Source organism: Pelecanus crispus, chromosome 11 (assembly GCF_030463565.1).
Source record: "Pelecanus crispus isolate bPelCri1 chromosome 11, bPelCri1.pri, whole genome shotgun sequence".
Classification (NCBI taxonomy): Eukaryota; Metazoa; Chordata; class Aves; order Pelecaniformes; family Pelecanidae; genus Pelecanus; species Pelecanus crispus.
The window spans coordinates 32,289,177-32,305,945 of record NC_134653.1 but is presented as its reverse complement, the minus strand read 5'-3'; the positions used below and the strand labels follow the sequence as shown (position 1 = coordinate 32,305,945).

Sequence of the window (16,769 nt, the reverse complement as noted above, 5' to 3'; positions counted from 1 at the left end):
TGGATGAGTTGAGGCTGGTCAAGAGTTTATCAGGCTCAACTGAAAGTATGGGACATGCTGGTTTTACAGGCACCCGTTATCAGAACCTGAACACTACGAATGCTTGTAAAGTACATACAAAACACATTCAAACATTAACTAACATGATACGTGCACAAACCAGAGCAAAGAGGTTGTAGGAATTGACCTGCTTTACACAGCTATGTTCAATTCACTGACCTGGAACAGCCTTTAATTAGGCATTTCCATGCTCTTAAAACGAACATAGAAATAATGCCCTTTCACATAAATAAGAGATTTGCAAATAAGTTTTCCGAACAAAATACAGCAGAGCAAGAACCCTTGAGTCCATGAGGTGCTTAGAGAGAAATTATTCATATATGCCTTTCAAATATGGCACGGAGCCTAAAACGTCTGAGGTATTGGCATTTCTGTACTTTGGGCTTTCCTAAGAAAACAGAAACTACAGTCAAAAAACACATTTGGAATCACTTCACTTCAGCCACCATGTTACAGTTTTGTCCTGTACAAGCTCCCACAACTTGCTGTATTCCAGCTGCTGAGCATGACTAAACTAACATACAGAAAGTCTTATTCGTAGGAGGCTGTTCACAGGGGAATGAAGATAAATACGAAGATGCAGTAATGGGATCTAAGCAAACAGCACAGGCACACTCAAACACCCAGTTCAAACAGTAACAGCACATTCTGACCTGTTTCAAGGGAAGACCTAATTCCTTTAATGGATTAACTCCTCCACCCTCAAAGTCATTTTGCCTGTCACCTCCCAGGTTGATTCTTACCAAATACTTACAAATGTGCAAATTTGTGGCCTTCAACCAATAACAATAATGTTCCCTAGCTGGCAAGAATATTGTTGCTGTCTTCGCATGACCTGCATTCTCTCTGTCTCCAGGATTAAAAAATAATAATCCCATCTCCACAGAGTAACTCCAGAGCTGACAAACCACCAACCTGTCTTTCTGTCATGTAGAAAGGCTACCTATATTTGCCTGGTAAGATCCACTAAAATGATGTAACACATTGCCTCTGTCTAAACAAACTTATGGTCCCACAATAGTCAACGAGGGCAAAACTTGGTATCATCTTAAATGAGAAGTGTTACAGATTGCACCATCCTAATCCAATTTAGGCAGGAGCAGAAAGGGCTGAATTCACCAGCCTTCAAAGCAGCAACTATTTGGTTGCTTTGCAAGAAGAGCCTGAATCATGCAACACAGCTACTGAAGTGGGCAGTAGTGTAAAAATTAAGTGTGGCTGGGCTACTGGAAGATGTCCAGATTGAGCACAATTTCCATCAGCAGAAGTTCTGAAGAGTTGTGACAGTAAAATAAAGTTGTTTCCCCAAGAAGCAACCCTGAGGGAGCACAACATCTGCTCTTCCAAGTACTGGAATCTCCACTGAGCTCCATCACGGAATCAAGACCCACCTCTGGCTACAGAGAGAGGCAAAGAAGTAGGTTACTGAACTGCAGGTAAAACCTGCCAGAAGAGATCACAAAACCAGAAAAGTATTCTCCCAGGAAAGCTAACAATAGCAAAAGTCAGTATGACTCTGACAAGAAGCGGTGGACTGACAGCCCCAAAGACCCAAGTTCTCTCTCCTTTTCCCCAGTACAGAACAAGTGATCACTGCACGCACTTCCTCACAGTACGTTTTTCATCAGTCTGGATGGGGCAACTTCTGGTAAATTAAGTGCATTCAGTCCCTAGCCTTTATTTTGCCGTAGCACAGAAAGAGGTCAATACTGGGTTTAGATATGAAGGACTGCTTTACAGAGAACCGTTAGCCAAACACAGTTCCAGTGATTCCAAAAATAGTTAGTTAACAAGTGATACCTGAAGGAATGAAGAACGTATAGCCTTGTTTCAGCTCAATTCTTTGGCATCGTTCCACCCTGTCTCCCAGAAAGATATCACTTTGCTTTCCTGAGAGAACCCATTCTTCGTAAAGTTCTAGATTCTGCAGAGTAGGCGGAATCAGCCAGAAGATCTAAAAATAAAACAAAGATTTAACTATTAGCAACAGTCAACATAAATAAATAGCTGAGAAATTCCAACGAGGTTATCATGTGTTAGACAAATGAACATGTAACACCAAGCCTGCTTTCTGCATAAAACACCAGGTGTTGTACACAGAGGCACACAGCAGACAGCAGCAGCAATTAGCCCATGTGCTGGAAGTGGCAAGATAACTGTCAGTTGTCATCTCTCTTCCATGAGACATCTTACTCAGAAGATGCCTGCAGAGTTTACTTTCAGTTCAAAACAATGTGTTGGTATAGCACAACTTCATTGGACTATATAGATGAACGGTATCTGTACCACAGAGATTTTCAATCTGCAGTGTTTATTTCAGTTCCCACCATATGCTGTCTATACTAGAATTGGGAAAAGCAACCTAAAACAGTAAAGATGTGAACGTAGCCATACATGCTGTATATTTTAACACTTCTGTATCCTGTAATATTTCAGTTCAGGCATAGTGTGCATGTGCACGCTAAAGGAACATGGAATCTCTAAAAGGAAACAGAAGCTCTAGCTACAGAAGGAGACTTGTGAGGGCACTCTGACCCAACAAGGGTACACACAGCCACGTACTCACTGCACTACACTTCTAAACCATGCAGCAGTAACAAGCCTAAAAGCACTACCACCACCAAATAAAACATTTGATATTTCAAATAAATCATTCGTTTGTTTCATAAAGGTGAATGGTATCCTTCTAGTTCAGCAAACTCCCTGTACATTAACAAAGCTAGCTGAAATAGACTGATCACTGACTATCCCCCCCAAAAAAGAGGAAAAAAAGAAAAATAAAAGCAAGCAACCCCTCCCCTCCATAAGAGGCGTAGAGAAATAAAACTAAATATCAAACAACAAGGTTCACCTACCTTCCCGCCACGGAAAACGTGATACCACACTGAAGTGCCACCAAAATCAATATGAAAATCAGTGAAGCATCCTTTCACACTCATCAAACAGTACCTGTAAGCAGAGTGAAGGACAAAAATGAATCAGTCTGAAACAGTATTCTTCATGTCTGAATTTGCAGAGGTTAACTGCATGTGCGATACTGTTTCCACCAATTAAGTTTCTGCATTTATAGTACTGGGGTTTGTCTCATGAAGTAACTGTAGCTAGGTTTCTGCTGAAAATTGCGTATCTCTGAGGTTGAGTTTGCTATTCATACAACTGGAACGAAAGCTTTCAGAGTTAAGGAATGGAAAAACATTAAAACTTATGCTGTTCAGAAATATTTCTTCTGCCACTGCCAATCCCCAGGGTGATCTGTTTAATGCTCTCCCTTCACCGCTTGAAAGACATAACCTTCTCCAAAAGTTGTACACAAATGGCTTCAAAGAGCGAAGTTTTGAAAAATCTAATTCGCTTACAAATCCTCCTGAATGCTCTTTACCTACTTGCCACTAATGCCATTTTTGCAAAGATTGGGGGACAGAAACCTCATTTGGCAAATTAACTGCTTTTTGTTCACATTTCTAGGCATTTCTGCGTCAAAATACATAAAGGAACCAGCTGGCCGCATCGCTAAGTATCAAATCCACTATTTTTTAATGCCGTCTTGATTCAGGTTTTCAAAGCAGTTTAAAGTCGGCATCACTGGAAAAGAGATACAAGAGCTCTCATCTCGCTGCATGAATCTCAAGCCTCCAGCCACCATCTGTAACTAATGGCCGAATTACAGCCGCCCTTCTCACTATAGGCACCTTTGCAAACGCAGGAAACACACACCACTTAACCCACTAACCTCTTTTCCTTGTTCCGGTCTCCGTTTCATGGCTTTTTTTGGGGGGGGGTGGGGGTGGTTGTTTTTTTTTTTGAGGGGGGTTATGGAAACAGTACCAGAACGGGATTTGTAAAAAAAAAAAAAAAAAAAAGAAAAAAAAAAGAAAAAAGGTTTCATTTAACTGTGTCTTTTTCTCACCACATTCAGGTAGAGAGAATCTCAGCAGTATGCAGAAGGCGTGCAAAAGTCCCTCTAGATGATAGGCTGGAAAGGACCTTACCATGTGTCTGCAGAAGGCTGGCAAATCAGAGAGACTATAGGTACATAAGAGCCCGCTGCCTAGCAACCACATCCCGAGCCGGAGTTCACAGAATGATACGCAATGCTGTCATGAAGACAGTCAATTTGTGGGCTTCAAAAAAGGTCCTACGCCTTCATCTCACAATTAAAACCTCTCCTTGTGCAATTACATGTCTCTCCTCTTGCCCACTCTGGAATTTATTTTTTTTTTTTAATCCTTCAGAAGCAGGAAGAGAGCTTTTTCTGCCCCTGGGGTATTTCAGATGCTTCAAAAATCACAGCTAGCCAAGAAGCTGTCTAGACTCTCAATATGCTCCATTTCAAAATATGAGTCCTCCCCTCCCAAATACATTTTTTTTTAATTTCTCCTTTTATGTTTTCTCTACCAAGATGTTGTTGATTACAAGTCAGATAGAATTTAAAAACAATAAAAGAAGCCCAGAAAGGAAGTTGCCTTTCTCCCAGCCAAACTGGAAAAAGTCACAGATTGAATAATTGCTCATAAAACAAAAAAACAACATGGAAATTCTCAGTTTGTGGGCACTGTTGAGTATTAGAGGTTCATGTTGTTTTAAAGTAAAAAATTCAAATCCTTATGGAATCAATTATTTTCAGTTTCCAAAAGGTCAGATGTAAAATACATCACACTAACAAAAATGTTCTAAAACAACGCTACCTACCGACAATTCACCATTCATATTAAGAGATGCTGAAAGAGCATAAATGGCCTAAGCGTTAGCCAGTTTTATTTACTCCTTGGTAGTCAATAATCAAAACTTGAAGCTGTCGATCTGTTTATATTCAGAGAGGAAATAACAGGATTGAATTCTCCGTCAAAGTGCTTAAAATTTGGTTTTGTGAGAAAACACATGGCAGATATAACTGTGAACACGCAACTCTTTTTTTTTTTCTTTCTCCTTGTTTTTCCCCTTTTTCCCCTCTGTTTTCTTGAAACGCCTCTAAACACAACAATCTCCATTCCAATAAAGGTGGTTTTAGTGAAAGAGCCACATATGGTGATTAATAAAAACCTACAAAGCATTTGGAAAAAAACCCAGTTTTTCTTTCCATCCACAAACGATCCATTCCATATTTAATTTCTGATGTTAATCTTATAGGGTTGCTTTTATCCAACCCAAAGAGCTAGCGAAAGGCTCAGGAGCCTGAAAAAGCGATCTTCCACCATATAGCAATCTCCCTTGTTGCCAGAGTCTGGCACAATGCCTTTGCATTGACCTCTACAGCTTCCTCTTCCAATGTACACCGCAGTCACATGGTCCCAGCACAGCTCCATGCCACAGCTAATCTTATACACCGCTCGGCTCCAACCTCAGCAAGCGCCTTCTCATCACTAACAGCTGCTAATTTGGGGAACGACTCAACTTTTCAGGTTTCTTCATAACAGGGGGGGGAAAAAAAAAAATTAATCAAAAAAAAAAAAAAAGGAGAAAGCCATAACACAGCATCCATGTTGAAAGAAATCTAGAAACTACATCCCACTGTGTGCTCTGGTCACAGCTCTCTGCCTTCAGCACTCTGGGCCAGAGCAGGTAAAGTGGGTTACAGGAACACAACCCCAAGCAGGGCATGGAGAGACAATCTGACCAGACTTACCCCCTGAAAAACCAGGCGATGCAAAAGATGCCCGAACTTTAATTTTTTTCCCAACTGCTACCACATCCAATCCCTGCATACTCCACTTTATCTCCCTGCACAGCCTCAGTTAGGGTTTTAAAACATGCAGCTGCTTGTAATCTGTTGTGGGGGAGCTTCCCTTCCCCACTGAAGAGTTTGTTTTATGCTCTCCACAAGCCTGAAATTGTCTGAGTTAACGTATTGTTATTTTGAGGAAGGATTTGTGGTGTGGGGGAAAGGGGAACTTTCCCCCCAGAAATCTGGGGAAATTTGTTAGAGAAACGATGCGAAGAAATATGGAGTAACCTGCAAACTCAGAGAAGAACACACAGAGATCTTCCCCCACCCCCCCAAAAAAAAGAGAGGGAGGGAGATGGTGCAAATGAAGCTAAACCACCAAGCGAACGCAGAGAGCTGGGAACACCGAAGCACCACAGAGCCACCGCTCCACAAGCCAGCGCAGATACCACACTCCCAGGCAAGCCCACAATGCACTCGCCACGCATCGCTACAAACCCGCAAGCAAAGAGAGAAACAAAGGCAGCGACAGCCGCGCCGGGATGCGGACGCGCACGGGCGCAGCGGGGGAAGGCAGAGGCGCAACGCACATGCACATGAACTCGGGGAGACGCGCGGGCGTACGCAGCGGCAGCATTACCCTGAGCTCAGCTCCTTCTCTCTCGCAAGAGGTGCAGCGCACCATACGGCTCTATTCCCTCTGGCATTGCGAGGGCTCCCCTGCCACTGAGCTCAGCCCATAAACCACTCCCAAACCCCAGCAGAGGCTTCTGTTTTTTGTTCGGGCCAATGAGAAAAGTATAGCTCACTCTTCCTTCCTCCCAGGAGCAGCGCCGGCTGGTTGAAATCCCTAAGCCTGAAACCGAATACCACAAACCCATGAGCCAACTGCAAGTGCCAAACCGGGGAAACGGAGCAGGCCCCGCTCCGTGCGTTCGCTCGCTGGCTCTCCCCTCTCCCCCGGGCGGGAGAGGTGCTCCCAGGCGTCGGACGAGGGAGGCTGCGGCGGTCCCCGGCGGCATCCCGGGGTCCCCTTCTCCCAGGCCTCGCCTCACAGCATCTGGAAGCGGGAGCTGGAGGGGAGACGGCGGGAAACAATAGCTACCTCTGGGCGACTCCTCACGCTAACGGCGCCACCCGCACCGAGCAGCGCTCCCACGCTGCGGCCCTCTAACCGAAAGCCACAAATGACGCCGCAAGACAAAAGAAGCCATTGTCACCCGGGAGACACGGGGCCAGCCCGCCCGGCCCGTCCGCCGCCCCGCCCCGGCCCCCGCCGCCGGCGGACCCCCGCCGGGAGGGACCGGCCTCTCCCCTGCCGGGAAGGCCGCAGGGCTTCGCCCCGGGCAGGGCCCCGGCTCCCCCCTCAGGGAAGAGCGCGGGCTTCTCCTCAGGGAGGGCCCTGCGGCACCCACCTCCGCCCGCCCGGGCCGGCTCTGCCCATCGAGGGGGCCCTGCGGAGCCCGGGCCGGGCCGGGGGGGGGCTGCCCGTGGCCCTGCCGGCGACCAGCCGCCGCCCGCAGCTTGCCCGCAGGCACGAAGGCAGCGGGCCCCGCTCGCCCCCTCGGAAGCGGGGCAGCCCGGCTGGGGCAAGCAGCGCGGCCGGTAAACGGCGGTTCAGCGCTTCCAGGCTGAAGTAGAAGCAACCCACCGCCTAGCAAGACCGAGCAGCAACTAATTACACACGGTGCGCGCACCAGGCACTTCAAAAGCAAATGCAAGACCCGGACCCTGCCCCGAGGGGGTTACGAGCCGAGTCACTCGGACAAAAACACCACCTGAGATAAGAGAAAGCCTGTTTTCTGCGATGCACCTCGGTCTGCACCAGCGATTTTGTGAAGCGACCGCAAATCACGCTCACAGATCACGCTGGGACCAAAGCGGGCAACACCGTCCTCGTCCCGGCCTCTCCCCGCTCCCACCCGAGGTGAAACGCCAAGCTTCGCTCTGCGCGGGCTGGGTTCGCACCTGAGCGCGCCGCTGCGCAAGCGGGGGCTTCGCCGGAGAGTGCTATTTACCTTCCAGCCGCCAGATTTTGGCTTGAACAGCCCTCGGAGAGGATCAGCAGAACGGCACCCAGCTACCATCTCAGGCTGCCTGCAAACCTTGTTGCTGCGGTGTATGTTCAGCTAGCGCTGGGAAGGTTACCTTTGAACTGTAAGAATGAAGAGGCCTCTTTTTTTTTTTTTTTTTAATTGGAAGCTTAGATTTCTGAGAAGGTGCCCGCCGCCACAAGGAAATGAACCAAGCTGCCAATTCTCAGCGAGCCGGGCCCGTCTGCCCGTGGGACAGCATTTTGGTATTGGTGAGAACACGACTCGTTTCTCCGTCCTTGTGACATGGCTGTTCAGCTCCAGGCTCACCACGAACCATTTTAAATGCCAGTGTTTATTGCAGTTACACGTGTGATGCTGCAAGTCCTCCAAGCTCTACACAAAGGAGGATTTGAGACGAACACACTGACTTGAAGATATTAAATTTTATTTACTTCGCTAGCTTGGAAAGTTTTAATGAGAACTTGCACTTATTCGTCTAATTTTCTTGTACTTACCTAAATTTATAGAGCAGTTTTGTATCAAAAGCAGTTCACAAATGACATACAAAGTGCATACGAGTATCTCACATGTACAGAACAGCACCAGGTTGCATTGCGGGACCTGCGAGCTCGCTCAATTCAAAGGGCAATCTCTGTCTCCAGAGGCACACCCTCAGCTTCTAATTAGACCACAGCTCAGCAGAGCATTTTAGCATCTGTTTAAATCCATCCCTACTTAGTAAAGGAATGAATAGAAAGGAATGGATGGCTGAATAACAGCCTAGGAGAGGGAAAATAGGGCTGAGTGAGTACATGGTAACAGAGCAGCATGCTTTTGTGAACAGGTAGATGTTCCATACAGGATACCCCATCCTTAGTTGAAGAATAATGGTGATATAAAGACCTATTATAGCACTGCTTAGATATTTTAAGTAATAGGAAGAATTTTGAAGGCAAAAAGAGTGCTGTAGTGACCGAGACTTTCATTTTCAGTTGTTCCATACCACAAACTTTATCGAGTTGTTAGAAGTGCCTGTTACTCTTTCTATAGCCATCATGTCCTGGCACACTTGCTATTTCACTGCCACTGCTTTGCAAATAGTCTTGCAAGGCTACAAACACAAAACCTAATAAACAGAGAGGATAATAATTTCAGCAGGGCTATCTGTTTTGATAAACAAGAAATCAGATTAGTACATTTTTTGGTTTGGTTGGGGCTCAACTGTATCCAGATTGCTTCAGTCCTGGTTGAATTTAAACAGAGAACTAAATCTGAGCTTGTTCTGAGCTACCTGAAAATGGTTATGGTGCACCATGACAAAAGGAAGCAGTTCTGAGCCCAGTTCAGTTTCCTTTTATCACAGTTTCCTACCCTTAGGATTAGCAGTATCACAGACATCTGAGGTGATAGAAGCAGCTTCTGCCCCTAAAAACTGATGTTACAACGGCACTGCCTTTTCCTTCTGCCCTGCCTCCTGGTTACACAGCACCCTGCCCTCCTTCCATCAGGCTCCCATGTTAGTGAGGCCCCTCGCAGGAGCTTGCAGCCAGGGATGTGGAAGGGGGGAGGCAAGAGCAGGCTTCCTCAGTAGCAATGAGCTGCTCGCTCTGCTCACCCAGTGCCTCGTGGCCCTGCACCTTGTGTGAGCTGCAGAAAGGGTTTGTCGATGATACCACTGCTGTGGGTTTTTTTTTTTTCCACACTTCTGCACTGCCCTTCAGTTGGCGCGAGCATTTATGCAGCCATGTGGTGGTTTGGATGGCCTGAAAAGTAACCAATTTTTCTTCTTTATTTCCAAGTCAGTTTTCAGCCAGACCAGTCCCCAGTCCAGTTTACTCTGCAGCTGCACAACAGTGTGTTCTAGCAATGAGGATGGGACAATGTGGACAAGGGACTGTTTTTTCAGGGGCAATGCCAACTTATATCAGTTTGAAGTTTGTCACACTACAATCTCAGCTAGCCAGCCCCTTAATTTCTCATGTCTTACTGCCTAAGAGGTAGTACTTGGAAAGTTTTTACATATTTTTGACATAAACCATTTCCCCACTTAATTCAGTCCTCTAAGACTCCTATTAGGTAAGTAGTCACTTACTTACAGACAGAAAAATAACCTCATTACCCAGAATTTTTTAAAAAAGTTAATGGTGCAAGTCCAAGTGAAAGCCAGGGCACTCTCCAGCGCGCGTAGTGCTCCTGGTAACCAAAGCAGCACAGCAGATGGAGCGTTCTCTAACTTCACTCCCAGCACGGAACTTGACGTGCAGGAGCCAAGACAGACATTTGTGTCTGGTAATGCCATCTGTGTCTGCAAAACCGCAACGCTTTCGCTGGAGTGCTTTTTGTTTGTAGGGAACACGTTAATGGTGGGTATCGCATACTGCAAACTCTTAGTATTACGAGAATGCTAAGAACAAGAATTAAATGAAACAATCCCATTTCTGAGCAACAACAGTCATTAATAAAGCATATGAATATTGACAATTCGCATAAAAGAATGGGTAGCATGAAACAAGTGACAGCACTGACATTTAGCTCCACAGTTGAACACGATGTCTTCAATAAGGGCTTATACCCTCTGGGTACTCAGAGCAATATCTGGGACTAGTATCAATACAGGAGAGGGTCAATCTGAATTTCCAAAGATGGAAAAAGCTAATCTCTTGAGGAGTTCATAATTAAACTGGACAAGTTCATGGAAGAGAAATCTCTTGAGAGTCACTAAGCACACAGAAACCATTTCCACCTCAGGATAGCCCCTGCCTGAACTGCAGAAAGTGGAAGTTCAGAAGATAATTTTAAGGGGCAGCATCATTCTACGCTCAGACTGTTCTTAAACTCCTCCCAGGGCATCTATGACAGCAGCCAACTGCAGACAGGTTGCTGAGCGCCACAGATCTTTGTCCTGATCCAGTACAACTTCTCTTGTACTCCTAGACTACCAATGTTTGTTATTGCTTTTATCTTTGCTGCTTCTTCAGATGGATGAGGGTTTTGTGCCAACAGTGCTGTAAATCAGCTTTCTCTAGTCTTTATGCTAGATGATGCTCACTAGCAACATCCTCATCCACATCACCCTTGCCTTTAACTTCCATGCATGGTAACTCCTTTTCCCCACATCAAACTCTATTGTCACATTTCAAGCGCTTACAGTCTTTCACTGTTTAGTTTCCCTCTACCTATCACATCTACCAGTTTATCAAGCTGTCAACCTCCACCTTCACTTTGCCAGTGACAGCAACCTCAATGGCTCTGTGTCGTCTTCTTCATCAGGCATCTCCTTCCTTTCTACCAGGCCATCCCCCACACATGGGAAAAGCTCCATGTCAAAATCTGTTGAATTGCTACTTCTCTAAAATCCCTCTTTGAAACCTACCATCTGGCATTTCATGATGCAAGTAGTGAACTGCAAGAATATACTCTGCTTTTTCTGCTAAATTCTGTTAGTCATGTTGCTACCTTACCCTTTAAACCATCTCTGCCTTGTTTTGTTTACTTGCTACATTTTTTGCAGCATCTGGAGCGTGCGTGCTCTAGGAAAAGGATCCTTTTCTTCACTTCTTACCTTGTACAAGCCATCACTCCTGAAGCCCTGAATCATGATTCAGTTTCTTAGCTCTAGCAGATTATAAATAATGTCATTTAGTAGACTAACCAGTTGGGAAGCAAGTTGCCTGGGTTCTATTTTCTGCTCTTGCCACTGGCTTATTGTGTGACCTTAGGCAAGTCACTTAGGACATTTCCAAATGCGTATGTGAAATTTGGCACTCCTATCCATATCTAGTTACCCTAACAAGCAGCTTACTCTTTTCAGAATGATAGAGTATCTTTAGCTTCCACCAAAATCAATGGTGCTGAGCATATCATAGGACCAGGCTTCCCCACGATGCCTTCCACGGAAGCTCTTCTATTATGGAGACCTTTACCTTCCAAAATGTTTATTTTTACAGGGTGAGAGTAAATGCTGCATATCACTTTCTGACTGCACACTCCTTTGTATATGTTAGTACCAATCTATTTTAGACATTACAGTTTGGAAACAGTTCTGAGCGAGTTGCAAAATGCTCGAGGTCAGTTCAACAGCAGAGCCTGGGATGCCGCCAGCATTAGGTCTGGCCAATAGAAAATGCCTCTAAAACAGAAACAGCAGTGAAGAGCTTCCAGGATTTTATGGTGTTCATCAGCCACACAGATCAATAGCTATTATATCATTAACAGTAACACCTATTTCAGTTGTACTGATCAGCCAGCAGTAGTTTAGAACCTGGGAAGGATCTGAACCCAGCCTACAGAAGTACCTTGACTATACTGTGTGAACCGTATGACATATCTGTATGCTGTGAAGTGATTTCTTTGGGTAGCACTTTTGGAGAATTTACTATTTAAGGTCAGTCTGCCATTTTCAAAACAGAGTTGCTCAGAACTGAAAAATAAAAACGCACTTTTCAAAGGGTTTTGATTAAAGATTGTATTCAGTAAAATGTAGATTATTTCTCAAAAAATGTTTAGAATAAAATGTGTTGAGAACTTCTAAATATTAATAATTAGAACAAAATATTCCTCTCTTAAAGGCTGTAACTACAGGCTGGTACAGTCCATCAGTAGGTATTACATAGCTCAAGCAGGTCAGCCACAGCAACCCCCCTTCCTGCTCACTGAAAAATAAATAAATCATTATTTCCTCTCCTACCAGCTTTGGAGTTCAAAAGGAATTAATCAAGGAGGTCAAGAGTAGAGCTTTTTAAAGACTTAAACAAACTTACTTTTTCACTTTGGGGTATTTCATCTCTGAAATCGCATTGGTAGCATCCGTCTGTCTCTCCTTCAAATGCTGTGGCCACATATTATCCACCCAGTCGACTAAGTCCACCTGAAAGTCCCACCAAAATCAACTGTTAGTTACTGAACACATGGTAGGATATACTCCTGTTGGCTAAAACTCTAACAATGACGGCAGCAGACCGGCAGATGCTCACAGACAGCAAGAACCTTGCTGTTCAGCAAAAGTCCCATGGACCCAACATGTTAAGGTGCAGCAGTTCATCACCACAATTCAGCTCTCTGCAACCCAGAGCAAGGAGAGCTTTGCAGTCAATTTAAGTGGGCACAAATTCTGACCTATAGGCACCTGTGAGCACCTTCTCTTGCAACATCACCTGCTGCCTGTATTCAAATGTATTTTTGCAGCCAATAGCCTAGAAATTCCAGTTATGAACATTAAAATACAAATGTAAAAGAGATTATACTATTCGAATACCTTACATTTCAAGGAATATTAGCACCATTGTTCTGGCCAAATTCTGATTTGAGTAATTACATTATCACCTACTGTGCTTTGCCTTCATTGTTCTACTTGGGTATAAATTCACCAAAGTTCGTGTCCAAAAGCCAAACTTTTAGGAAGTGTGAGCAGGAGAAAACAGCGAAAGCTGAACAATTGGAAACATACTGCCAGCAAGGTGAGCAAGAGATAGAAACTGAAGATTGTTCAGGGACATTGAAATACAGCTCCTGCACTGGGTGCCGGAGCACAAACTGCAGTCTGTCCATCACAGCCACAGCAAGGACAAGCCTGTGACTCATTCTTTGGTCTGTTTTATGATGGAGCCCGTGCTAGATACCCAGAACGCTCCCTTCTGGTTATGCAAGTGGATCACATGCGCCAGGTTTCAAAACCAGGGAAAACACCAGTCCACCTGGGAAGTCCAAGGCAGGCTGTAGTGCTGCGTTTGGCCACAGTGTGGCTGTACATCCCGACCCAGCTCAAAAAATCGTGATGTGTGAATGAACCTCCATTTCTGGGTCAATAAGGACTGCAAGACCTATCCTAGGCGCTGGCGACAGAGCTGTCCACTGACTGTGTGCAGCAAGAACAGAGAAGTCCAATTCAGTCACGGTTAGCACCCCACTTAGCCTCCTGACTGCTAAATCTTTTTAAAGGTGCACCCAAGAATGTTATTTGTATGAGTCTACTATATCCCCAGAGGATTTTCATAATATGGCAATTAGCACATGAAATTCTTGCAGATTGGGGCTGGCCCCTATCTATTTCTCCATCTGCACCAGGTACTGTTGATAACACACGGTACTTTGAGAAGAGGCAAAGGGAGATAATGCAGCCAGTAGAAATAGTACCAATTCCACAAATACCACAGTTGTATGTGAAAACAAAATTGACAGTACTGATTCTGAAATAATTCCCACATCCTGATACTGCAACCTACAGTCTTTACATGACAGGGAACATGAATCAAGTATTTCTGCCTTACGTGGGCTCAAAGAGCTCTGCAGAATTCAAGGGATCCACTTATACAAATACAGTATTCAACTAGTAACTGACTTGATGTACTGGACTTTCTCTGAGCCCCCAGTACCTTCTCTTCTATTCCCAAGTACCTAATGGGAATGCAAATCTCTCTTTCAGGGAGATCTAAATATCCCTGGTTTTACAAATAACTGAGCACTCAGGCCATATTAAACAGATATCAAGTATTCACTTACGTGTGGTAACAGGTACCTAATTGCATTTTTCAGTCCTGAGCACCCAGGAAATTTGCACAGACGTTTTAAAAGCTCACCAAGCATGATGTGTTTGGGAAAACAGGGATCAACTGAACACCAGAAAGGCCCCAGAGCACTTCCAAACTGCCCGCTAGTGTCTGAATGACAGCAAAAACCTGCACAAACTTCTAAATATGTGCTTAATATTCAATTTGTGATATGTGCATAACAGAACACAAAAGCCTACTTAAGAATTACTTCTACAAATCAGCAATTAGATCTGCCACCTATTTTTGACTTGTTCAGGCATAAGTGTGGTGTTTATATTGTCTACATAGGTCAGAGAGGTCCCCAGCAAAAAAAAAATACTGGTATAACTAGAATAGGGTGTAGAAATGTGAAGGAGAAAAGCGTCTGAAAACAAAACATCATAGAGCTATCGTTTCACACCCAGCAGTGCCTTGAGCATCCAGTGCCACGAGCAGATAGAGAGGGAACAAGCAGCACAGGCATTCTGCTTTGAGAAGTCCCTTTGTTCCCTGATCAACCAGGACCAATGCCCAAAGTCTCTGCCATGTGTCCTGAGGAGACACTCTGAAACCTCCCGTGCTATTTACTCCATCCCTGCGTATTACTGAATTGATGCTCTAATTCTCACCCACACATGGCTACGTTTTAGTGATAAATGAAATCATCTTTACTAACAAGGTCACTGTTTCACTGCCGGTGACTCCATTGGGAAACAAAATCACAAGAGCCCTCTACCTTTAAAAAATGTGTACAAATCTACCCCCTTCCTCTGACACTGCCAATTCTGACACAGCAGCAATTATGCTGATTTAATTATGTATAAATTTCTACATGTAATATATGTGTTGTCAACTTTCTTGCTTTGGAGCCTGCTGAACACTTTTTAGTTAATAGGAGGGTTCGTATATAAGACATTTGAGCTTCCTGATAATAGCTTTAAATTTCCTCCTCCTTAGAGGAAGAAAAACAATAGACAGGTATTTAATTTTGGATGGAATTTCCCCTAAATACCATGAGAGGAACTGGGTATCTGTGCAAATTGCATGATTAAGAGCTCATCAGGTACCTAATTCCTGTAAATTAAGTTCCACTGTCAAGGAGACTACCTTTCTACTTGGGTAAAAATGAGATCCTAACACTAGATGGACAGGAGTTACAGGTACTTCACATCACCTTGTTTAAACTCCATGTTTTATTTCTTACAAGCAACTGATGACTGGGAAGAAGCTGAAAACAAACACCATCACCACAGGATCCCTTACCACATTGGGGCGCTTGACAATGTTCTCCAGCTTTGTGTGACTGAACTCCAGGCTGATGACATTGTAGAGTTTTTCACGCTGGGCCTCCGGTGTTTCATAGTATCTCACAAATTGGGACATGCTCATTTCAACACCTTTCTGCGTGTTCACATCCATCACGTCCACTATCCGCCGGCTTCCTGCAAACACACATAGGCACTCTCAAAACATTTACCTTTGCGTTATTTTTATATATTAAAAAAAATATATATATTATTATATATATGTATAAATTCTCAACGACTGCATGAAAACTGTTATTAGAGGATGAGAGACCTCCAAGGGTCCTGAGCAGCTCCAGCAGTCAGCAGGGAACTATCTTGGAAGTGGACTTTGTGTCCAGTATGACACTGAACAAGTCATTTGGTGTCTCTGCTTCAGAGAGATGGAGAGTTTCCTCCTTTATGTGAATTGACATGAGCAGAAGTACATTAAAAACTATGAAGAAGCGATATAATACGGTAGCAGGGGGCATGCAAGACAAATAGCTCTCCAAATCATCCTCTGCAATTTTCTAAACATCCATATGCCTCTCAAGATGCTTTTACTCATGTATAAAAATCATCCATAAAGAGCAAACTGCCTTGCATCACCGGATGCTATAAACTGCTGAACACCTTATACAGATTGCTGAGCAGTCTCAATTCAGTCATCGTCAGTGGAGATGAAAGCACTAAATGCCATAGAAGAGTGAGCCCCCACTTTGGATCTCTCAACAAAAACTACAGGACATACTTTCAGCTTCTCGAGTGGCAGACATACAAGTCTCATTAGCACCAGAATGTTGAACAGCAGTTTTAGTCGAGCCTTCAGCTTTACACAGATTAATCCACAATTTTCTCTTTGGCCAACTGGAAGGTTTCACCTCTCCCAGCAATTTCATCATCCTAATTAGCAGTTCATTTGTGTGTGAGCGAACGGGAGCCCATGAGAGACATGCCTCATTTCCAGGAGAGAAGGATTGCAGCAAACAAACTCGCAACACTTCCAAAAAATCACTCCAAAACCATTTTCACTGCCGAAGAAATAACTCAAAATAAATTGCATTGAAACAAAATGGAGGGCCGATATATGCCATCAGAGGGAATTATTAATAATTACAGCACCTGGCCTATTGTGTGCTTGGGAGCAGTATTTCAGCAAGAATGATAGTTTGGATTGCATCATTCCATTAAAAACATC

General features: G+C 44.3%; 1 protein-coding gene across 2 annotated transcripts in view; it reads right to left on the bottom strand.

Moving 5' to 3' along the window:
• KDM2B (lysine demethylase 2B) overlaps positions 1 to 16,769 on the bottom strand; it is a 119,196-nt gene that overhangs the window by 73,202 nt on the left and 29,225 nt on the right. For both annotated transcript variants that reach the window (XM_075718075.1, XM_075718074.1), the window contains exons 5-8: positions 15,549 to 15,727; positions 12,519 to 12,625; positions 2,916 to 3,009; positions 1,861 to 2,014 (exon numbers count right to left, since the gene is read on the bottom strand). In XM_075718075.1, the coding sequence (XP_075574190.1) occupies positions 1,861 to 2,014; positions 2,916 to 3,009; positions 12,519 to 12,625; positions 15,549 to 15,727 (534 nt within the window). The remainder of the gene's footprint in view (positions 1 to 1,860; positions 2,015 to 2,915; positions 3,010 to 12,518; positions 12,626 to 15,548; positions 15,728 to 16,769) is intronic.